Source organism: Haemaphysalis longicornis, unplaced genomic scaffold, assembly GCF_048455015.1.
Source record: "Haemaphysalis longicornis isolate Haplotype H1 unplaced genomic scaffold, Haemaphysalis longicornis Haplotype H1 scaffold_10, whole genome shotgun sequence".
In the NCBI taxonomy this organism is placed as follows: Eukaryota; Metazoa; Arthropoda; class Arachnida; order Ixodida; family Ixodidae; genus Haemaphysalis; species Haemaphysalis longicornis.
The window spans coordinates 104,284,606-104,308,939 of NW_027526204.1; the positions used below are offsets into that span (position 1 = coordinate 104,284,606).

A 24,334-nucleotide genomic window follows, 5' to 3' on the forward strand; every position below is an offset into this window, starting at 1 on the left:
GATCACTGTGGATGCATGTCTGCCTGGTACTCACGCCTGCTGGGAGCTGCCGTATGTGCGTGACAGCATCTTCTTGAGAAAACTTTATTAATTGCTGGAGTGAATTCTTTCTACCTCACTCATATTTGTGATCCGCACGGCCGTCTGAACTCGTAACCATATAAGAATTGCTACACACATAAAGCTAGCATCATGACCACCTCCTCACTTTTAATCAGGGATGTGGGAAATTGTTTTCCCAAAAGCAATAATTCTAAGTAATTTAAAGTCAAGTAAGTAAATGCAAAGTGATTCCAAGTAATAAACGTTCATCCAACTAATTACTCTATGCAATTAAAGCTAAGGGATTCCAAGTAGTTTCGTCTAGCGAAGTGAAAGCGGTACCAGTAACCACCTAATTTCAAGTAAATTGCGAGTTATTTTATCAGACTGCCAGTGGTTTCTCCTAGTTTTAGGTGATTTCCCAATTAATAGTGATTACAAGTAACTCCATTCAGTTGCCAGTAATGTTAACTAATTACAAGAACTTTCCATCTTTTACAAGTAGTTCTGGTTCTGTAGTAGTTCTGAAGTAGTTCTGGGATTTCTGCTACCAGCCAAACAATCTTCGCATTCACAGACAGTATCACTACGGCGCCTGGAAAGCTCGTACAAGCTTTGAGCCAACGTTTGCTGTGTGCTTTCCATATCTTTTCATACCTGGATCGTGAAGTACTCGCTTCTCGCGGACTGTGAAGTTCAACTAGTTTTGGCCAAATTAATCAAGCGAAGATAACTTTTCCTCAATGACAGTCAGAACAATCGAAGTTCGCGGTTCTTTGTGGGATCGCGGATTTTAATTTTTTGTTTACTTTCAAGTATCAAATATTAAAGCTATCTTTTGCGTAGCGTTTATTACTTTTATTTATCTTTAAAGCTCAAAATAAAACCAGCAAGTTTTGAAGGTACGGCATCCAAATGATCTCGGCAAAACAAACTTGACAGGATTACTTTTTATGTCGCTGGTAGCACACCAAAGGCAACTTCTCTTTGCACTCTGCTTTCCCGCCATTGGTCAAAGCTTGTATCCTTCCGCTAACTTTCCCGCGCTTTTCGGCGTGCTTCATCTATTGTGCAGAAAACCGGTGAGCAGATGTAATCCTTCGTTTTTATGAAAAAATACTGCCGTGCGACTTTGTAAACTAAAGGGCTATGTGAATGAAAGTCTTCACACCTTTGCTTTCTTATTTCCAGCTGCTGCTATCGATGGTTGCTGCTTTTAAAGAACTTTGCTAGCTCTAGGCCCTTTAACAATGGACCTTTAAATCGTTGCTCATGTTGGCGCGAACATGTTCGCTCATATTTCTACAAAAGGTGCCGGGTATCCGCTGATGCCGCCTGCTTTAGTGGTCACACTGTCTATCTGCTGATATAAACAGCGAGCAAACACGATGTCTACGGCTGGGGATGATAAATAGTAGCGTAAGATCAATGTCGGCCATGTGGCGAATTTGCTCGGGAGGCCGCGGTTGTGCTTCATGAAAGATAGTGCCTGTGAACGACGGTCTGGTTAAGTAGGAGTTTTCGCATCGTTACTGTTAATTAAACTGGTTTGTGCCAAGGTTACCGTCATATGCCAGTTAAAGCAATTCACGTACACGTTACTACGTTACCAAGCAAATTCAATGGCCAAGTGATTGGAGAACGCCAGAAACCCGGTGCCTAAAGTTCAACAAGATTGTCGTTGACCCTGCGGTACTCGTGCATTTTAACTTTAAAAAAAATGATGTGGTGGAAGGCAAGAAATTATTTTGATGGTTATCATAACTAAGGGCAGGGGACCAAATTATGCGTCTAAAATGTAATTTTAAATTATTTTTAGTGAACAGGAACATTAGTTTTCAATACGACAGGTCAGTGACCGATTATAAAGACATTTAACCCAAATTGTTCCTTTATGGTCTGTACTTCTTAGGTACCGGAGTCATTTCGTTTAACAGGAACATTAGTTTTCAATACGACAGGTCAGTGACCGATTATAAAGACATTTAACCCAAATTGTTCCTTTATGGTCTGTACTTCTTAGGTACCGGAGTCATTTCGTTTAATCTAATCTTTGAAACATTGGAAACAAGGTTGTAAAAAATGCCGTGTCCGTAGAGGAGCTGATCTCTGAACGAGTCTGGGAGGGACATTCGTTACTGTTTACAAACATCTATTATGAGCAAGTGCTCATGATGCCTTGTTTTTATGTGCTCAGGAGTAAATAAAGCAAGATGTCTGATACTGGCCGTTCCCGAAGCAGCAATGTGGCGTCTTCGCCTGTAGACCCGGTCACATCATCACCTGGTCGCGACTTGCCTCCCTTTGAGGACGAGTCTGAGCTTCTGGGAGGCGTTGGCAACGAGGACGACGATGGCCGTCAAGATGATGTACAAGAAGAAGATGGCGAAGAACTTTTTGGAGACAACATGGAAGAGTAAGTTCTTTACGTCCTTCCTTCAGTCTTTCTTTTGCTGACACTCTACTATCATACTTTTTCAGTGTTTAGTTTCTCTTCTTCGTCTACACACTCGTTAGTGGCCTTAGAAAGTCTGCCTAGTACATATATTTTGTGTAATATATGTTTCTACATCTACGTTAATGGAAGGAGCAAAGCAGCTTGAAAGGTATGTGTGGAGAAGTTCACATAATGTACAAAAACTCTGAAATGCACAAGCTCTGATGCAAACACATCATGGTGCTGTCTGCTGCTGTCATGCTAGGTGCATGCGCAGCTTACTGAGTTTCCAGACTGGTCAGTTTTCTTGTTTTTATGTGACATGATTATTGTCTGCAAACGATGTTTGGTATTGTTGACAACGCTGTTGAACGCATTCAATGCACGTTGCTGCTTCTGTTACTTGCCGGAATGAAAAAAAAAGTATTTAATTGTGGATTGTTTTAATTTCTCTCCTCTCTCTGCAGTGACTACCGCCCCATCCCAGAGCTGGACAGATACGACCCTAGAATTCTGGATGAATCGGAGTACAGCACGATGTCAGAGTCTGACCGCAGGGCTGTCGAAGATCAGTTGCGCCAACGGGATCGTGCCGAGGGGCGTGTCACTGGCCGCATGCGACGAGGCCTCCTTTACGGTTTGTATCCCATCTCTTCTTGCTCAGGCCCTGAGAGTCGTCTTTTTGCTTTTTTGTAAGTTTTGAGAGGCATGCCCCTCTTTTGGAAGTAAAGTTTTCTGAAATCTGAGATTGCCAATATTTGGGGAACATTCTCTAGAATTTACCCAAGCAGCTGGACATTGAACAACTGATCTGCCAAAAAGATTTCTGGAATTCCTTTTCAACTGAAAATGTTAGGAGAGCTCCAGAGCCGTAGTGACCGCATTTGGTTGCATGAAGTTTGTTTTTATTTTGCCCATTACTGAATTTATGTGTACGGTTTCCTTCAACAATCATTTGGCTAATGTTTGGCGTCGTCCTGTCCACAGACGAGAGCAGCAGTGAAGCGGAAAGGCCCGTTCGAAGAAGGCGCTTGGCCGAACGTGCAGCTGAGGGCACCTTCTCCGAAGACGAAGACGTGAGTGTTTGCTGAAATGTGTTTTGTATGTTATGACCACCCGCGAAAAGCTGAAGAGTAAATAAAAAGCTTGTTGTCAACTAAAAAAAAATGTGCCATCAGGGCTGATGGCACACATTAGAAGGGAACGGTATGAAGAGATGAAATACGGTATTGGCTACCAAAACATGGTGCATAATAAATGTAAAAGTAAAGAAAAAAACACCTGATGTAAGTGTGTGTAGCCAACTTGTGGAAGAATGAACGTAGAGTGAGGAAAGAAATTTTGACACCAAGGCTGCTGGTGGTGGCTGTGACACTTTATGATGGGCACCAAGGAGGATAACGAAAACCGGGAGTTGAAAAATGTGTGGGCAAGGAAGGGGGAAAAAAATAGCGGGAAGCGCAGGCGATTTCATAATATTTCCCGCAGGAATGGACGAGAGTTTTCCGAGTAAATGCTGCTTTACTTCAGTTATTTTGTTTTGTCCGTCTCCCAGATGGTCGAGAGCATTGAGAACTTGGAGGACATGAAGGGCCACACGGTGCGGGAGTGGGTGACCCAGCTGGGGCCCAAGACTGAGATCTACAACCGCTTCAAGAACTTCCTGCGGACGTTCGTCGACGAGCGCGGCCACAACCTCTACAAGGAGAAGATCCGACAGATGTGTGAGGGTGAGTGCATCTCCCTTCCTTCCGTCTTGGGCTGCTGGCACGTCTGGGGGGTGTGTGGCTGGAAGGTAAAGGCCGCCATCCTCTAGAAGTACATACGTTTATGAGTTGGTGATCGTGTGTGGTGCTTGTGTGTTGTCTCACGAAAGCTCATGTGTAATCGAAGCTGACGGGAAGTAGAAGTGACTGATTGGATAGAGAACGGGTATAACATAAACACTTTTGTTGGGGGCCGGCTGAATTGGGACCACAGTTGTGATATGACATGCGCTCTTGTTGTGCTTACCCAACTAGACAAACTTGCTCTGCTTTCGTTACTGATTCCCTGTCGTCATGCTCCTGCAGAGAACAAGCACAGCCTGGAGGTCAACTACAACACCTTGGCCCAAGCAGAGCAGGTCTTGGCCTACTTCCTGCCCGAGGCGCCCGCGGAGATGTTGGTCATCTTTGACGAGGCTGCCAAGGACATTGTCCTGGGCATGTTCCCACAGTACGAGCGCATCACCAAGGAGATCCACGTGCGCATCACGGACCTCCCGCTCATCGAGGACATCCGCAGCCTCAGGTGAGGTCCTTGATGATTTCGGTTTGTTTTCGAACGAGTGCTCTGCTTTGTGGAGTGTGCCATAAATAAATGACCTGTGCACGAGTTTGGAAGGGTTTATGGGTAACTGAACTCAGTGGTGTGTTAGGTTACATCTGTAGTCCTGAGGTCATGGAAGACGTAGGGAGAGTAATGGAACTGCAATCTGAGCATCGCTCAAAGAATACAGAAAGTGCTTTTCAAAGGCAGCGGTGTGAAATATTTCTCAGGGGCACATTTTGTAGCCCAAGTAACTTCATATTTTTCTGATCAAGCGGTTTCCTTCCAGAATAATCCGAACATTATTGTCTGGGATATGTGCACACTGTCACAGGGAAGCTTTGAATGAAGGGAGTCTTGCATTTTGTGAGTTGAGGCACCAAAGGCATATGCTCTCGTTCTCAGTGAGCCTGGCACACAATGTGATGATGATCACGTAGGATTGGCACAGGTAATACAGCGTTTAGGTGCAGTCATGAAAAGTTTGTGCCATCAGCAGTGGTACCTTCGTCACAGGCGGCAAAGCTAACACCAGCTTGGTGGCTCAGTTTATTTCTTTCTCTAACGAAGGCAGAAAATAGAAACTCCCACGCGGCTGAGCTTTTGGTGTATGTTAAAAGCTACCAGGTGGTCAAAGGTAATAAAGCCGAGCTCTGGAGTAATCGCAAGTTGACTTGAAACGTGCACGTGATTTGCGTCACGCAGGCAGCTGCACCTGAACCAGCTGGTGCGGACGGCGGGCGTGGTGACGAGCACGACGGGCGTGCTGCCGCAGCTGTCGCTGGTTAAGTACGACTGTGGCAAGTGCAGCTACGTGCTGGGGCCCCTGGTGCAGTCCCAGAACCAGGAGGTGCGGCCGGGCTCCTGCCCCGAGTGCCAGAGCACGGGGCCCTTCACCATCAACATGGAGCAGGTGGGTGTGAAGGGGCTAAAGAGGCCCTGCAACAAACGGGCCGCTTTCTCTCTGCCTCCCTTCTCTGTGGGGCCTGGAAGCAGTGTGGGAGCTGTAGACCGTTGTCTCAGTGCTGTGGAGTAGTGCCCAGTTATGCGCTGTCGATAAGGCTGTAGGGCCACAATGATTGTTTGTGCTGACGATACCATAAGGTAGTAAACGAGTAGTGCAACAGAGTGACCAGACTTTGTGTGGACTGGACAGCTGGGCGAACTTGCATTTGCTTACTGCAGGGGCCTAATGCAGGGATCTGGATCACTCAGGGAAAGCGCATCAGCTCTACTACTGGGTCTGTCGGGGTTCCGTGCGGAGTTTTTTGTGTTAAAAATGCATTTTGCTCCCGTAAATTAAGAAAAGTGGAACTGGGGAGAGATGCACCTCTGTGTTTGCACCTGGAAACCCGCTTTGAGGACCCATTCTCTAATGGAAACAGCAGTCACAACTATACTTCCAACACTTTGTAGTCCAGTGGGGGTAGTTGTCCAACCATGTTTCATTGTGGTTACTGGCAACCTTTAACACTATCCCTGACTAATTTTTTTCAAGCGAGAGCTTCCTTAGTGATACCGAGGGCCTCCTGTCAAAAAAACTAAGTTATTTGCAACTTGGAACACTATCCTTTACTGATTTTTTGAAGTGAGAGCTTTCTTTGTGGTACCGTGGCATCCTGTCAAAAAGTTAACGCATGTACCCACAGACTGGTTGGTTTACCTGATAAGATCTCTGGACACGTGGCACGTTCTTGAAACCGGGTTTCCATTGCTGCAAAATGGTTACTTGAAAATCGCGAGGAAGGGATGGTTCTAGATAAGACAATACATGCATCGATCATGAAGGAGGTGTACAACAAACCACATATTGGTAATCTTATAAACCACGTATTGGTGTACATGTAGGTCGTTTGTAGATGCGTTCACTTGTGTGGGAAAAATCGTCGCATGGGTTAATTCTCCGCTTGTGATTTGGGTCTTCGAAGGTTTCACGGTCCATTGGATGTGCTTTTAGTGAAGGTTTTGATGCACTTTTGATGCGAGAAAGCTTTCGCACTTGTCTCAACTTTCTTTTTGAAGGGATGGTAAAGTTTTTGTGCTGTTCCTCCTGTAGGCCTGCTTTTGCGAGTTGCCGATAGGGTAGTGGTTTGACGGGCATTCTGCATAATGTGTGGCTGGCCTGAAGCAGTTTTTGGCTAGGAGTGGCACCACACAGCGAAGTTGCACATCAAGGCTGCCTCTTTCGAGGTGTTCAATGTTTCCGTACCCCTGCCACACTAGCTTCCGAATGTCATTTGAACCAAATGCCATTTGACTCAAATGCAAAGTTGTGCTGCTCCACTGGGTTTCGAAATGCCATTCGGCTCAAATGACATTCGAGACAAATGAGCACCCAGAGAGACGTTGTGGGGCTTTTGAATGCCATTTCTAGCACTCTCGTGTACAGCGTTCCAAGTCAGCATAAACAAATTCATTACTTCTGTACTTAAAACAGACAAAATATTTGTAATTGTGGGACTTTGTTTACTTCTCATTCACTTAAAACGTGATATCAAGGTGCAATCAATGCCATACTCTCAGCACCAGTGCGAGCAAGTGACAAATCCGTGTGGCCAGACAGCACAAGAAAACCTCGATTGCGATTTAAAATTAAGCAAGAACCGTCTCAAAGCTCACGTCATTTATAATTTGATATCATTTTAATGCCAAAGACTGCTGCTAAATTTGATTGTTGCATTATTGTGGAAAAACAGAACTCGACAGCAGCAGCGCCACGTAGCACGGTGAGCGATTGTTAAAGCTTTCAAATGCCATCGAAATTGTAGTGGAGCACGGCGGACTCTGAATGACATTCGAAGCCCCTCATTTTAGTCAAATGACATTCGGTTCTAATGACATTCGGACGCCTGTGTAGCAGGGGTGTTACCAGAGTCCTTTAATGCCTTTCTGGTCATGAAACTTCACCGTCACGCTATGGGAGAGCTTCGTACGCTGCCGCAGCGCGGCGCTGGTGTTGATCGGAGGGCAGCCGGGGGCGGGGTCAGAGCGCGTTTGGCAGGGAACGGACCACGGAGTAAGATAAAACAGACGCCCGCTGCATTATCAGCAATGCGCTTTCGCTTTACGTGTCCTGGGCCACTCAAATGGATTTTTCATTTCGTGAGTGGCGAAAAAATTTGGTGCGAATGGGCATGCTGCTACTGAGTTCCTGCCTGCCGGTCTGGCTACACAGCAGCGGCGGCCGCCCGATGCCCTCCGATCTGCGCTGGCGCCCCTCGCGGTAGCCTTTGTCCCCGTACGATACTTGGCCGGGAGTTTCATGACCAAAGAAGCATTGAAGGACTCTGGTGTTACTCTGAAGTGCTTCCAAATGAATGTTTTTAGTTGCTATGAATGTATGACTTTTGCAGCATGCTCTTGCATACATGCTTCACTTGTGTGTACTTTCACTTCATCTAACACTTTTGTAGTGTGATCACGTCTGAAGATTTCTCTGGTGACATTTTTCTTCGATACTAAGCCTCCCAGCGGGTTTTTATGAGGCCTTGCATAACCACAGCAAGAATTGGCGGGCTCTTGTCTCTGCAGTTTTGTTTTGTATGCCTGCAGCTTTGCTGTGCAGTCAAGCTCTGTCACCGGAAGCATCACAGCTGAGACTTGCGTTTTGTTTTACAGACCATCTACCAGAACTACCAGCGGATCACCGTTCAGGAGAGTCCCGGCAAGGTGACCGCCGGTCGCCTTCCCCGGTCCAAGGATGCCATTCTGTTGGGCGACCTGTGTGACTCGTGCAAGCCTGGCGACGAAGTTGTAAGTTTAGAAGGGAAGAGTCCCTGTATGGTGTGGTTTTCAAAAAGTCACTAAGCTTTGAGTGAACACCATGTGCTTCACTTTTGACGTTTGATTTGGGTGCATTCTCAGTCTGCGAAGACCGTCCGAAACAAAAGTCTGGCCTGGAGTAAGACTGGCACAATGAATGAGAGGGGATAAAAGAGGAAAAAAACTCCGCAATGCGACTGCAGTTAGTTTTACCACTTCAGCATCACTGTTCCACTTGAAGTGTGTTCAATAAAGTTTTTCGTAACTTGCCATCCTTTCTGGAGTGATAACAAGAAAGGCTGCTTCCCGGCAGTAGAGTCAGTGACCACTCCATTTCGATACTTCAGCTGTCTGCAGCTTTAACTGTTAACTGCACGGCCAAAGCACAGTGGATTTTTAAACCAAAGTGGGGTAGCTTTACAAACGGTGGTTTTGAGGGCTGCATGAACGTGTGTTCTGTTTTGAGCGATAAAGGACAGACTTAAACCGTACTTACCGTATTTACTCGAATCTAGGCCGGCCTCAATTCTAGGCCGACCGCCGAAATTCAGAAGGGCAGAAAATGAAAAAACATACCTCGAATGTAAGCCGAATGATAAAGGGCACTGGACCGAGACTAGAGCATGCACTTTATTTTTTGCAGTGCTTGTTGCAGCATGTTCAATGCTCAGTCGCTGGCTGAACCGGAACTGCATCGTAAAACAGGTGACCCAGCCTAGCTTCACTGAATAAGCTCGCTTAAGGGGGGACGTGGCTTTCAAAATCAACTTTTTTATTTCTTTGTGGATTTTGATGAAAATTGGCACAGCAACTGGAAATGCTTCTGTGATAACACCATAAAAATTTGAAGTTAATATTTTGATAACTTTTTAATGTATGAAATTTTCTTTCTGTTCCGCTTGTACCGAGCTTGAGCGGCTTATAAAACACGATAGAAAACTTGTTCGAAGTGCTTTGCATTCCCAAATGAATGGACGAGGTCGTGACAGTTTTAGAATTTTTTTTTTACAACACAATGTTTTTTAGTTTTCATTTTTCTAGAGGTTACTCTGCAACAGACATGTCAACTGTGAACGATTATTTGAATAAAAAAATCACAAAAAATAAATCTGGAAAACCAAAAGTGTCACGACCTGAACAGTTCATCGAGAAATGTAATGCAAGAAACGGAATCAAAATAGCCCCAGCGGTCACAAAAAAATCCCTGGTACAAGCGTCACAGGTGGCAAAAAAAACTGTTTTGAGAAAACGGCTTCCGAAGTTGCAACATAGGTTTCACTTATCAAAAGTTGTCACGGTTGTAGCCTTTCATGTCCTTTTGAACATGGGGCTTCTGGAAGGCCTTGCCTTGAAATTGGAGTGCCTTTTACAGCCTTTCTCTTTCCACAAAACATCATTTTCAGCTCCTCTGTGAACAGTACATAGCCCAGTTAGCAGACAAAACGGAGGGGAGATAGCTTTCAATGGGCTTTTGATGCAAAGTAGGTTAGCTGGTTGGCAGTATCGCACTGGACAACTTCCCTTTGCAGTGTTGTCCCCATGGCAACAAGTGAAGCGTTTTTTTTACTTAAATTTGAAAATTTCTGGCTTCTTTTATGTTTTATTACTTTGCCTGGCGCAGCAATTCAGTACTCATAGGTGTTCATTGCCAAAAGTTTGCATACCATAAGTGTGCAAACGAACTACTTTGAAGCTTGGTATAATACTGTGCATAACTCTAACTTTGATGGAAGGGGTTTTTTTTCACTACTTTTGACAGCATCCAACATTTCTCGCAGCACAGTCAGTATGCCCTAAGCCATGATTATATGCATTGGTGCCAATCATTTCCCTACAAAAATCACTATTAAATACTGCGACAGTAAGGTAAATTTTTAACGCAGAGAACATATTTTTATTCCTATATTCCTAAATCAAACCTGTTTGCATGATTATTAGAAGCGCACGGGAAACGTTGCGCAAGAAAGGCGATATGGCTCGCGCGCATCGCAGCGCACGCTTACCGCGACATATCGTACTTTGATTATCCCTGATATGGCTTGTCAGGTCGCTTTTAAGATTAAATCTAACGCCGCAGGCATTAATTACAACTACTGGCGTTCAATTGTAACCGGTTGCGCAGACATGTGATGCTGCAATGCGCGTCGGCTATGCCGTGCGCGCCGCAGCGTTTGACGCGTCGACTGTTTCTTTCCCAAGGCTAGCGAGCCCACAATCAAATCACAGCAATAACTAAGCGTGTAAACATCGCAAATTCGACTAAAAGTTCACTTCACGAACCGCTATCGCAAGCGCGCACACCGCGTCACCCTCCGGGGTCTGGCGACGGCAGAGTCACGCGCCCCACGAAGCGTTCGATGACCTCCGCCTTTCGAGCCACACAACTTCCCCTAATCTGGCTCGTGATCTCAGGCATTCCTATCGCGATAACGTCCGTGCTGAATACCACCGATTGAATAGAAACTTGGCCGAGCGAAGCACCGAAAATGAACTCAAACCGCACGCTACGCAGTTCTGGCGGCCGCCATCTTGCATTGCGCCGCGACACCCAATCAGGAGGGCCCTCTTGCCGCGGCCCGACCGGAGGACGAATAGCGCTTCAGCATCTATTTCTAGTTTCGTTTGTGCGTCATTTCTTTTCTGCTGTTCATGCGTTTGTGAATGAACGAAGATAAAAGAGACGCGGGGAACCGGAAAGATGAACGCTCGGCCGATCTAACCATATCAAAATGGCCGCGCCCGATGGCACCGTTGCGGAGATACAGCGCTCCGAAAATCGCCGTTTTTTCGCCCTTTTGCGCTGATAGTTTGTCACCGCGCCTGGCAAAACTATTTTTTTATGCCACTTTGCGACGCTTTTCAGCGGAAAAACTTCGCAGACATACAGATTAGGAAACATAGAAGCCGAATATGTGGATTTCAAAAAAACGATGTTTTGGTCATTTTTCTGAACTTGAAAGCCGCGTCCCCCCTTAACCCAGCCCCTGCTGGCCTTGAATTGAGCCCGCACGACACCTATTTTTGCGATCTCCCTTGCCTTCGCCTGCATTATTGCCATCGTCACAAGCATTCCACCATCTCTTTGCTGCTGTCGGCGACTTCCTTCTCCACCTCGCAGTGTAGATCTTTCTAGCGTTCTGTGAAGGCCATTCGCTTGGCGGTGCAGCTGAAAAGTTTGTTCTTTTCATTGACTCTGAAGCCGCGCTGTGCTTGGAGGTTTGAAGTTCTCTCGGCCTCCAAGACTACCTTTTGCTTGAAAGCCGCGGTGTAGTGGCACCTTTGGTGGGTGCCATTGTGCCGTGAACGCGGGCACTTCTCGAGGTCACATGACGACGTATGCAAACAATCACGGAATGCTCAGAGCTGGGTTCACAACAACATATGGTTCGCCAAGTCAAAAAAGGAAAAATGGAGCCTAAAAAACCATAGAGTTCTGAAGACCCATTGAAAACCTGCCAGCTACAAGCCTGTGGCCACGAGATGGCGTTGTGTCTAGTGGTGGCAGGAAGGCCGCATACTAGAACTTAAGCCAACCCCAGACTTTCAAAAACGACTAAAAAAAAAAAGTATCGGCCTAGATACGAGTAAATACAGTACTCCTCAGGGGGGAAGGCATTAAATTGGACACATTGGTAATTGAAATTCTTACGTGTTTAGCATTGGCGTTTCCTGGGAAGAGCCGTTACAATGTGCGCGTGACTCTGTGTGATTGTATTGTTATGCACACACTACTGTTCTTGCATGTTAGTGTTTCTTTTCCATACCTTGTTCATTTGTGCCAGAGTGTGGCAAAAATTAAAGCAGCGCTTTATTTACCCCCTCCGTTCCGTATGCCTTTGCAGGAGCTGACGGGAGTGTACACGAACAACTACGACGGCTCCCTGAACACCTCCAACGGGTTCCCGGTGTTCGCAACCATCATCATGGCCAATCACGTGCTCCGCAAGGACGACAAGGTGGCCGCCCGACACCTGACCGACGATGACGTCCGCCGCATCGTGGCTCTGTCCAAGGATGAGAGGCTGGCCGATCGGGTGAGGGGCGTAACAACCAGTGACCCACCGCGGTGGCTCAGTGGCTAAGGCGTTGTGCTGCTGAGCACGAGCACGCGGGTTCGATTCCCGGCCGCGGTGGCCGCTTTGCTGATGGAGACGAAAAGCAAAAACGCCCGTGTGTACGAGATTTTGGCACACGTTAAAGATCCTGAGGTGGTCAAAATCAATCTGCAGCCCACCAGTACAGCACGCCTCATCGCCTGCGTTGCGTCGGCGCATTAAACCCTACAATCAATCAGCATAACAATCAGTGGGTGGTGCTTCAAAAATAACCGCATTCACTCGTGTAGTGAATATAACTTGTTATAATCGACTAGATCTAGGGGAAATCCCCAAGGTTGAGCAAGTTTCTGCGAAGGAAGGTTTGACATCCACCTCAGAGCACCCGTACGGCTGCAAAGGAAAGCTGTACAGCTTTCTCAGAAACTTCGCAGTTCAAGAAAAATTTGTCCTGGTCTAGAATATAATATTAATATTAACCTGTCACAATATATAACCCCTGCATTCTATGTTATAGCATTCTGCAGTGTCAGTGTTGTTCGTGTTGATTAGTGTGGTTATTGTAATTACTACTGCTATGATTATCGTAATTGTTGTCGGCCTATTCGTGCCCACTGCAGGCCGAATAGTGCGGTTCTAAATGAACTAAAGTGAATCTTGTTCTTTCTTTCCTGATACAGTGGAATCTCGATGATACGATTCTGGATGATACGAATTTCGGGATGATACGAATTTCTGAAAAGTCCCGGCAAAATTGCATTGATTCCAATGGGCAAAATTTCGGATGATACGAACGGACCTGCGTAGCTCGGCGGATGATACGAATGACCCGGCGAGGAGCTGACTTCCGAGCGAGGCTTGGCCGGCTCGGGGAGCAAGTGACGGCGCCATACGGGGTGGTACGAGCTGCCCCTTCTGCCTCTCTTTCTCTCCTCTTTGTCGCTCTTTCTCCAGGAACGGGCGGGCTGTTGTAGTGCGAGCGCGCTTGGCCAACACCGGCTCGGTGGCGCGCCGAGTCTACGGCCGGCGCGGCCAAGCCGCTGGGGAGAGAACGCCTTGATGGCCTTGGGCGGCTCGACGTCACCTGACGTCACTCAGTTGCTTGCGTCTCATTGGTCTTGCGTGGTGTGGCCGAGGCCGCGCCTCCGGAATGCGGGACCTGCTCCTTGTCGTTGCCGCGTGTGCTCACGGACCGGTGGAGATTGTGTTGCGGAGACGTGTTCGAGGGTTTCTCTGCCAGCGGACTTCTCTCAACGAAATCAGCCAGGCTGTCTGCTATGTCGCGCAAAAGGAAAGCCCTTTCATTCAAGGAGAAGCTGGATATTTTGAATAGAGTCGACAGGGAGCCTAAAAGGAAGCGCAGCGACTTGGCAAAAGAGTTCGGCCTGCCGCTGTCGACGTTGTGCACCATTGTTGGGCAACGGGACGTCATTTTGAAAAACGTGCAGCTCTTCGGCGTGAACGTCAAGCAGGCCAAAACAGCCCAGCATGTCAAGCTCGAAGACATTCTCCTGACGTGGTTCAAGGAAATAACTGCGGCTGGAGTAAACATCGACGGGAAAGTGCTCCGGGAGAAAGCCGACGACGTCGCGCTTTCGCTTGGAATTGAGAACTTTCAGGCCTCCGGCGGGTGGGTTCACCGCTTCAAGCAGCGGCACGGCCTTGTGTACAAAACCGTGTGTGGCGAAGGAAAGAAGGTGGACGACTCGGTGGTGAGCGACTGGATGACCGACACTCTGCCGGCGCTTCTATCGGAGTACGAAGCACGAGACGTGTTTAACGCGGATGAGGCGGGACTTTTTTTTTAATTTGCAACCCAACAAAAGCTTGTGCTTCCGAGGTGAAGCTTGTCAAGGTGGACAAAACAGCAAGCAGAGAGTAACTGTGCTCTTCTGCTGTAATGCCGACGGGTCGGAGAAGCTGAAGCTAACAGTCATCGGGCGGTCGCAAAAGCCGAGATGCTTTAAAAACGCGGGTAGTTTGCCTTGCGTGTACAAGGCGAACAAAAAGGCGTGGATGACCGGCGAATTCTTCAGGGAATTTCTCACGCAGTTGGATCGCAAGATGGCGAGTAAAAATAGAAAGGTTTTTCTGTTCATTGACCAGTGCTCTGCTCACCCGAAAGAGGTTGTTCTGCTTCATGTGAAAGTGGTATTTTTACCGGCTAACACCACCAGCCGCCTGCAACCACTTGATGGTGGAATCATAAAAAACATAAAGCATCACTTCAAAGGCATGCTGGTGCGACGGTTGCTGGCGAAAATTAATCGCAAGGACGAAGACCTTCAGATCAGTCTGCTGGACGCTGTGCACTTCCTTGCCATGTCGTGGGACCAAGTTACTGCGGACACGATCGCAAACTGCTTCCGCAAGTGTGGCTTTTTCAGCCCCGCAGTGACAGTATCTCCAGAGCCAGAAGAGCCACCGGCTATTGAAGAGTGGGACGAGCTCGGCGTGGAATGCTCGTCGCACGATTTCATCACCGTCGACGATGACCTCGCCACTTGCGGTACCCGGACGATCTAAGACATCGTCGGCGAGATGCAGGAGGAGCTGGAGCAGCAGTCGGACAGTGACAGCGAGGACTGCGGTGGAAGTGAAGCACCACCATCGACGAGCGAAACACTGCATGCCCTTGACGTGTTGCGGCATGCAGTGAGCTTTGGCGCCGTGAGTGAGGAGACGAGCGCCAAGTTTTACGCGCTCCAGAAAGGACTGCTCGGCGACATAGAAGTAAAAAAAAGGCAGAAAACCATCACGGATTTCTTCACGCAAAAGTAAGCAAAGAAATAAATGAACTTTTTTTTTTGTGCTCAATTTTTTGGTCTGTGTTAGTTCATACGAATTCCGGATGATACGAATATTTTTCGCGGTCCCGCGAGATTCGTATCATCGAGATTCCACTGTATATTCTTTATTAGAGCAACATTGATGCTGCAGCTTTTAGGGTATGACACCTGTGTTAAGTACACCTATCCTGCGGTTCCTTTACCTTATGTTTGATATAATGGCTTTCAGATCATTGCCAGCATTGGTCCTTCAATCTATGGCCACGAGGAAATCAAGAGGGCCATAGCACTGTCCCTGTTCGGAGGCGAAGCCAAGAATCCCGGTGAGTGGAACGCCAGTTCCAGCGGTGTTCCAGATATTCTCTGACCCTCTCGAAACACTGCCTGGGTAGCTGGGACTGCTTGATTACTTGTCCCACTTGTAGAGATTAAGCTTCCAATTAAGCCTTGCAGTTAACACGTCCCAGCCTACCTTTGAAGCATAACAATCTGGATTGCTGATAGAAGCCAGTGTTTCTAGAGCAGTTATCACACACACTCGAGCTTGTTTTTATGCTAAGCTGCGGAGATCTTACCGTATTGGTTCATGCATAGTTCATAGTTGTGTAGTACAGTAAAACTTCGTTACAAGAGACGCTGTTACTAGAGACACGTGGTTATAAGAGACATTTGAATGAAAGTGGTTTGGTTGGTTTTCCTGTGGTTGCCATGTTAGCAACATCGCATACAAGAGACCTTTTGTTAGAAGAGACACGTTTTTTGGCTCCCTTGAGTGTCTCTTGTTACAAAGTTTTACTGTAGTGAAGAAATCTTTAATAAATGTCACCTGGAAAGCCATAATGCTTTCGAGGTGGAAGTAGACTGAAGTGTCCCCACAAGTTCTTTGTCATCGTTCTCCTTTCTCCCCGTTCCAGGTCAGAAGCACCGTGTGCGTGGTGACATCAACGTCCTGGTCTGTGGCGACCCCGGAACGGCCAAGTCGCAGTTCCTGAAGTACGTGCAGCAGATTGCGCCGCGCGCCGTCTTCGCCACGGGCCAGGGCGCCTCGGCCGTGGGTCTGACGGCGTACGTCCAGCGGAGCCCCGTGACGCGCGAGTGGACGCTCGAGGCCGGCGCCCTGGTTCTGGCCGACAAGGGAGTCTGCCTCATCGACGAGTTCGACAAGGTGCATCGGCAGTTTTGAAACTGTTCACCGTTGGCTGCCATTTATGCATGCCGCTTTAAAGGGGCCCTAAATAGTCTCCCGAAGGTCGCCATTTCAATTTCGCAATCGCTAGAGTACTCCCTTCAGGACAACGTACTCCTTGTATTCACTGGCGAGGCATGCATGCACGCAACCGTGTGAGTGCGCCGTCACTCGTTACGTCGGGCTCCGCAGGATGGCGTTACTTGTTTGTGCTAAGCACATGACTGTGTTGTACTTTAGCAAACTCTGTCTCACCAAAGACAAAGTGTCGCCTCAAGTCCAATATTAATAACATCTCTGTTGACACCACCGTTGAGAATCGTGTTGAAAGGGAGCAGACAACGCACGCCGTTTTTTTTTTTTTTTTTCCTTCGGCGTGCGGGCGCAGTGGCCCAAGCCGCGCCATGTCCGTGGCGCATCAGCCATGTCTGTGGCCGTTTCCAGTGTTGCCAAGCGAAGAAACTGACAGCTAAACTTTTCAACGAATACTACCTATACCAAATATCGCACCTCTGCATAAAGCAGGGGCCGCGCAAACACGCAAGAAAAGATCTCGTCGCCATTCTGCTGCACTCGACGTAAATTTTGACTCTGACGCACCCTTTGTGCAGCACAAAGCACTGAACAGTACGGCGCTGCTTATTGGTGGACCCCTTTAAATGTTGTAGCCAATCAGCATTCCTGGCTCTAGAAGAAACCCGGGTGTGGTTCCGGTGAGCAGCACTCCGGCGCCGGCGGGACATCGTGTCTTAGCAGGAACGAATGTCGATTGTCGCCATGCGTCACACGAGCTTAGCTGAGTTTGTAGACATAGCACATTGTTTACGAAGTATGAATAACGCTGAAAAACACGGAGAGAGTCTGCAGACAGAAACGGCGCGACACGTGCGACTGCGGCAAGCATCTGCCTGCACAATCGACAGGGAGCCCACTCTGCAGTGCACATGCACGATATGGCATACACCGCAGCTGCTAAAACTTGCTACTGCCTCGCCAGAGCGCAACTACAGTTAAACCTCGATGTAACGAACTTCAATGTAACGAAACCCTCGATGTAACGAACCACGGAATTTTTCGTAACTTGAAGTGTATGCACACCATGTATTTTTACCCTCTGTGTAACGAAGTCCCGTTTGCCGAAATTTCATTGTAACGAAGTTTCACGGAGAACTAGGCACGAAATTTAAGTTGTAGAGGTATATTTTGGGAGACGCAAGCGCCGAAATGGGATCTCAATAAAACGCAAACGGCAACACGGGCCGCCCGATGCCGCGGATGCGGCGAGCCGCGGAGTCTGAGCGAGCCCCTTGCTTAAAAGCTGTGTGGCGTGCATACACGGGTGGCGCACTGTTTCTGTCGGAGCCTAATCGTCTACGCGGGCATCAGCGTGAACGGCATGGGGCGTTTTCTCACCGCAAAAACGCGCCCCGCAAGCCATATGCGCGCTGACACAGTCGCGGAGACCACCCGCGCGATGTGGGGTAGCTGCAGCGACCGCTTATAACCGCTCGCTGAAACGCAACTCAATGGGCAAACGAGAGGGGCACGCGAGAAAAAAAAAGCGTATAACGTGGGCGAAATTTTCACAGTAAAACCATAGTAAAACGTCATGCGCGCCTCTTACGAAAGCGCCCACCAAACATCCTCCGCTGTGGTAAGCCTAATCGCCTCTTGCGGGGCCGCCGCCGCCGCCGCTTTGCCCTTCGTTCGAGTTCGCTCATGCTCGTTGGGTTTCATCGTTCCATCCAGCATTTGTGAAGCTTTATGAGCCTTGTGCGTGCGTTTTTTTTTACACCCGCGTCTGCGATTGGGGAGGCGCGCACCCTATGGCGGGAGCTTCGAAGCGCTCGGGGATGCCGAGGATATTCGATTGACGCTTTCATAAGCGGAGCGTATGACGCTTTACAGTGAAAATTTCGCCCACGTTATCCGCTTTTTTTTTTTCTCGCATGCCCCTCTCGTTTGACCCTCGAGTTGCGTTTCAGTGAGCGGAAGCGCTCGCTGGAGATACTCACATCGCGCGGGTTGTTTCCGCGGCTGCGTCAGCGCGCCTGTGGCTTGCGGGGCGCGTTTTTGAGGGGAGGAAACGCCCATGCGGTTCACTCTAATGCCCGCGTAGACGATTAAGCACCGACAGAAACAGAAATAATGCGCCAGCCGTGTATGCGCGCCACGTTTTCTTTTGCAGGAAATGCTTCACGGGATGAACACTTCATTAAAACCGCGAATTTCAATGTAGCGAAATTTCAATGTAACGAAGTAAATTTCGAATTTTACCGACTTCGTTACATCGAGGTTTAACTGTACTGCTAAAAATCAGTTTATAAATGTGCGGAAGGGGGTGGTAGTGCAGTGAAAAATTGCGCTGGTGATCGTCGTCGGCGTGGCTTCGTAAAGCAGCGACTGTATAACTGCGGCAATGCTAAGCCTTTTCTGCCGACCTCGAAGGGACCTGTTTGCCGCAACAGCGCCGCATGCTGGAACGCCAGTGGGCCGCTAGTCGTCGGTGGAAATCTTCAGTTACTGTCATGAGCGAGCATGTTGTGTTTTGGCCTTGTACCTGCCTTCATGTACCTGGCAGGTACCTGTCCTTCAAATGCTCGTTTCCACTTTTCTTAAACTGACGTGCTGACGTGAGCACGGCCGCGTGGCAGTTCGATGCGGGCCGACCGCCGACTTGCCCTGCTCAGCAGTTGTAAGAGGAGCCTCCGCATCGGCTGCTAAAAAGATGGCTGCGTGCATCTCAAACCTGCAAGGGCCTTTGCCCTGTTTCTCTCGGTGGTCTTGCATCTGGTCGGTGATGTCACCGCTTCAACAGTGCATTGGAGGCGCGATGAGAGGGTGAAAGCTCCAGCCCTTATTATTATTTTATTTTATTTATAATACCTTACAGGCCCATTGAAGAGCATTGAGTAAGGGGGGTTACATTTTTGAAAGAACATAAAAAAAAATAGTGGGGAGAAAGAAGAAAAGACAAGTACACAATATAGAGTTTGGGTAAGCGGCTTACAGACGTAAATGAAACACATCATACATGTTTCAACAGACAATTATCACAAATGCACAGGGTTTTTGTGGAATAAAAAGCATCACAAAAACACAAATACAAGGGGGAAACACCCATACCATAAACAGTAACAATATTATTCTAGCAATTCATCATTGCACAATTACTAAGACAAATGTCGGTGCAGATTTTCGGTAAAGCTATTTGAATAAGTATGGATGCAATTTGGTCAGGAAGATCATTCCAGTGCATGATTGCTCGGGGCAATGCCGATGAATTGAAAGCAAGTGTCTTGCCAAAAATGCGCGTGAAACTATGACTATTATGAAAGCGTCGCGATGTACGTTCTGGGGCGGTAAGAGGAAGCGGGTTAGGTCTAACGCGGACTACGTATTTATGAAAAAGGCATAATAGCGCGATAGTGCGACGGGTATCTAGTGGCTGAAGTGACAACTCTTGTTTGATTTGGGTAACGCTAAGATGACGGTCGTACTTGCGTGTAATAAATCTGGCGGCTCTGTTTTGAATAGATTCCAGCTGGACGATTAGGTAGTTTTGGTGAGGGGACCAGATTGCCGACGCGAATTCTAGCTGTGGACGAATAAAGGTTAGATACGCATGTTTGCGGACAAGGGCTGGTGCGCATTGTAAATTTCGTCGCAGATAACCGAGCGATTTAGAAGCCTTTGCGCAGATGGCGGAAATGTGGGTACTCCAAGAGAGATTAGGTGTTAGATGAACACCAAGATATTTATAGGAAGCGGCTTGCGAAACTGCACTGTGGTTGATGGAATAAAGAAAATCTGAATTATCGTGTTTCTGACTAAAAGATATTACTTTGCATTTACTCAAATTAAGTGACATTTGCCATGTATTACACCAATTGTAGATTATGTTTAAGTCATTTTGCAAGGAAAGGTGGTCGTTAATGCTAGTAATCATACGATATATAATACAATCGTCAGCAAAGAGTCGTATCCGTGATGAGGTGTTGAGGGGCAGGTCATTTATGTAGATCAGGAACAGTAACGGGCCCAGGACGCTGCCCTGCGGAACGCTGCCCTTTTTCATGAACGATGGCTTGGCTAATACTGAGCACTTTTAAACCATTTTTGTGGCAGGACGTTCCTTGTATAGTACTCCAGCTATCGTACACATAAAATTGTAACCTTTGGAACCCTGTTTAGGGCACCTTTAAATCCTTATTTGCTGCCAATTCTTTTGAATTCAGGACAGCCTGACCAGAATTGGATAATGAGCTTCTTTAACCTGTTCCTCTCAGTTTGAATTAAGCTTTTACACGGAACGACTGTGGCCGTCTTTCATGTGTGAGGGAATTACTTGTTTTTCATAAGTATCTGAAGAAACACTTCTAAATTTTTCAGGAATTCTTTAAAAGAATATAAAATAAACGGTTAAGAAATAAAGAAAAATTGGGAGCTCTCAGAAATTGCTGTTCGTAGGACCTAATGATTGAAATATCGTAATCTTATCGTTCAGAAAATGTGTTCTTTTTTGTTTTGTTTTGTTTTTCCCCTGCTAATAACTAGCTCCCAGTGACTTGATTATAAATAAGCAACTCCTTGCTGCATTGTTTATTCTTTTCGGGACGGTCTGCACTGCAGAAGGACCCAACAAGGCTAATTTCTCGTTTTTAAGAGAGACTTTTTCAGCTGTGGCTCAGTAGTTAACATGTTAGCTGCTGAGCACAAGGCCATAACTTTGATTACTGACTGAGGAAGCTGTTTTTTTTTTTAGGGGAGGAGGGGGGGGGGTGAAAAAGAGCAAGATTTCAACGCACGTTGAAGATTGATGCGTAGCCGTCCATTATGGCATTGCTCGATAGGTTTCTTAATGCTTCAATCTAATTTTTTTGCCTTTAGAAGAAAGAGGCTCATGATGCCAAGCTTGGTGTGTGCTTTCCTTTTTGGAACTTCGTTGCAGATGAATGACTCTGACAGGACGAGTATCCACGAAGCCATGGAGCAGCAGAGCATCTCCATCTCCAAGGCGGGCATTGTGACGTCGCTGCAGGCGCGCTGCGCAGTCATTGCGGCCGCTAACCCCATTGGAGGACGATACGACCCTTCCCTGACTTTCTCCGAAAACGTACGCCCCTTCTCTTAGACGTTGGATCATCAATTATCTGAAAGAAACGTCAGTGCTTATAGCTGTTTGTCTCTTAACTCAGCAGTGAGTAATTTACATGCATGATTTCTTTTTTTTTTTTTTTTCCTCAGTTTTCTTTTGTTAATTAGTTTGTAGCTTGTCGTTATTCACCTATTGCCAGTTGTATTCAAGACGTTTCTGAGTTTGTATTTCGAAGTCTGAAAAGGTCGATATAGGCTTAAATGAGGTACAGTTGGTTTAGTAATATTTTTTTTTGTAGTTAGGCTGGTTACAATGCTCTCTAATGGTAGCACCATCTGTGTTGCTAGCTGTGCTTTCATTGAGTGATAAAATAAGAAACATCCCTGCTGGGGAATCGCATCAGTATTTGCACTTTATTTTATTGGCACTTTAGTGAACCATGGCTTACACAAGCGCACAAACTCAGCAGAAACAACCTGTAGTGTGGCCTGGCCTTTTTGCATTTAGTGCATGATACCAGACTTCACGACGTCTGGAAGCTGAATCGGAATTTTTTTTATCAAAGATGGGCTTTTGCATCTATTTTATACTGTTAAGCTTGGAGCCAATATTTTTCATCATCTAATGTTTGCATTTGTTGCTTTTTGACTTTTTGACTTTTGACTCTGAGTGTTGCCTGTGTGGTGAGGCTGCTTTTTTGGAGCAGTTTGTACAAAGAGATTCATTGCAGGTAAGTAAGACAACTTGTTGATTGAAATTAAGCCCCTAGCTTGTTTGAAAAGCTTCCCACGAGTTACAAAATTTAGGATTTTTTTTTTTTCGTTTGCTTTCATTTTTTTTTTTGCTTATTTAAGAAGGGAATTTTCGACGTCATTCTTTTAAGGTTGCACTGATCCTTTTGTTTTCCTCTTCCTTCTATAATTTCAGGTTGACCTGACCGAGCCCATCCTGTCCAGGTTTGATGTCCTCTGCATTGTGAGAGACACGGTGGACCCCGTTCAGGTGTGTGAATGATCCTCTTTTAAGTGCAGAGCACTTTAGGGGCTTGCCTTGTCGTTGTAGCTCGCTCGCTGGACCCAAGTAGAGCAACAGGGCATTCTTCGTGGCTGCTGTCGTCGCGCCGTAACCCAGAGGCTTCGAAAGCCAAGCAGTTTATATAGTCATAAGTGTTTAACACTCGTGAACGCTGGCGCTTGTCAAACATCTCCCCGTTCTGCGCAAAGAAAACTGCAGGTACATTTGAGGCAAAATATGTCTAATTAACCGGCAGCGCCCACGTTCATTTAGTTAGGAACGCTCGTTGGGTCGGTTTTCACGATGGTAAGCGAAAAAAAGTAGCAGTGCAACGCCAGCACGTGCGGGAGGAAAAGCAAGCACAAAAAGAACAGAACTCCCGTTGGCACAGTTTCAAGCAGGGGTGCGCGCGAGCACTGCGAAGGCGGGAAATTTGAATTGCATTGGGTGGTGGCAGTGAGCGGATGACGGCGCTGCAGCCCATTATGGCGAATCACTGCTCTGCACTTCCGATAGCTTCCACATTAAGTGGAACGGCTTTAATTTCTTTTTTCTTCTTCTTCTTTACGGCCACCTGTGTTTTTGGCATACATAATGGGCAAGGGTAGTTGTAGCAAGCTTCCAGATGTTTGTGCAGCCTGCCAGGATATATGGAGCCCGTAGCAGTTTTTTAAATGCAGAGCATTTCAGTAACTCACGATGTCACCCGCGCTGACGTCCGTAGTCGTAGTCCGCACCCCTCCCCCTACACTATATAAAAAAAAATACTATCCGGCGCCTGGTTTCGATCCCTCGACCCTGCGGGCGGAACGCAATGTACATGGTGCTCTACCCACTGCGCCACAAAGCCGACACAGAATGGGAGGCTACGAACGCGCCTTATATCCTTGACTCATTCAAACTACGTCAAGAAGCTGCTGATACAACGCATTCACTACCACCAACTCCCCAAACACTGACTGTTAACGCAATACACCCACCCCCTATGCGACGCATTTACTCGAGTCCCCCTCGCGGGGAGATGGGCCCAATTTTTTTGTTCATACGCCACCACAGGTGCGTAGTGAAGATGTGAAGGACGCCTGTAAGTTTGTTCAATCACAACTGCTAAAAAAAAACGTGTTGTGGTTTTGAGTATGTGCGAGTAAAAAAAAATTATTTATATGTATCTATATATGGACAGACATATTTACATCCCCCTTGTGCTGTGCTTTCAGGATGAGAGGCTGGCTCGCTTTGTCGTCGACAGCCACATCCGCCACCACCCCAGTGCGAACAACCCGGACGATGCCGAGGACTCCATGGAACAGGTAGGACTGCCTTCATCTTCCCGTATCTGTCCGTGCATCTGCTAGTCTCGCACTGGTAAAAAAATTTGGCGGGAAATTCAAATGCGTGCTGGCTTTGATGTCCATGTGGTGTGTGCATCCTTTTGCGTGCCCAGCTTCCTTCGATGCTTGGATCTCAGCGGTGTGTTGAAGCAGGCTGTGTGTCAAACTCGGATACCATGAATTGTTGGCTTGCATCGAAAGTCAGATGAACACCTCGCCGATGGGTTTTTTGCCCCCCGCTCCCCCCACCCCCATGTTGTAAAGTGAAATTATCAGCTTTATTAAACTATAATCCGATTCTATTGAAGTT

General features: G+C 47.2%; 1 protein-coding gene across 1 annotated transcript in view; it reads left to right on the forward strand.

Moving 5' to 3' along the window:
• The first annotated feature begins 2,244 nt into the window (after nt 1–2,244).
• The window catches only part of Mcm2 (DNA replication licensing factor Mcm2), a 44,454-nt gene continuing 22,364 nt past the window's right edge, over nt 2,245–24,334 (forward strand). The window contains exons 1-13 of the mRNA XM_077690254.1: nt 2,245–2,458; nt 2,947–3,116; nt 3,467–3,555; nt 4,035–4,209; nt 4,552–4,771; nt 5,495–5,702; nt 8,408–8,542; nt 12,394–12,585; nt 15,625–15,718; nt 16,310–16,560; nt 21,533–21,697; nt 22,607–22,681; nt 23,911–24,003. Coding sequence (XP_077546380.1) covers nt 2,256–2,458; nt 2,947–3,116; nt 3,467–3,555; nt 4,035–4,209; nt 4,552–4,771; nt 5,495–5,702; nt 8,408–8,542; nt 12,394–12,585; nt 15,625–15,718; nt 16,310–16,560; nt 21,533–21,697; nt 22,607–22,681; nt 23,911–24,003 — 2,070 coding nt within the window. The 5' untranslated portion in view covers nt 2,245–2,255. The remainder of the gene's footprint in view (nt 2,459–2,946; nt 3,117–3,466; nt 3,556–4,034; nt 4,210–4,551; nt 4,772–5,494; nt 5,703–8,407; nt 8,543–12,393; nt 12,586–15,624; nt 15,719–16,309; nt 16,561–21,532; nt 21,698–22,606; nt 22,682–23,910; nt 24,004–24,334) is intronic.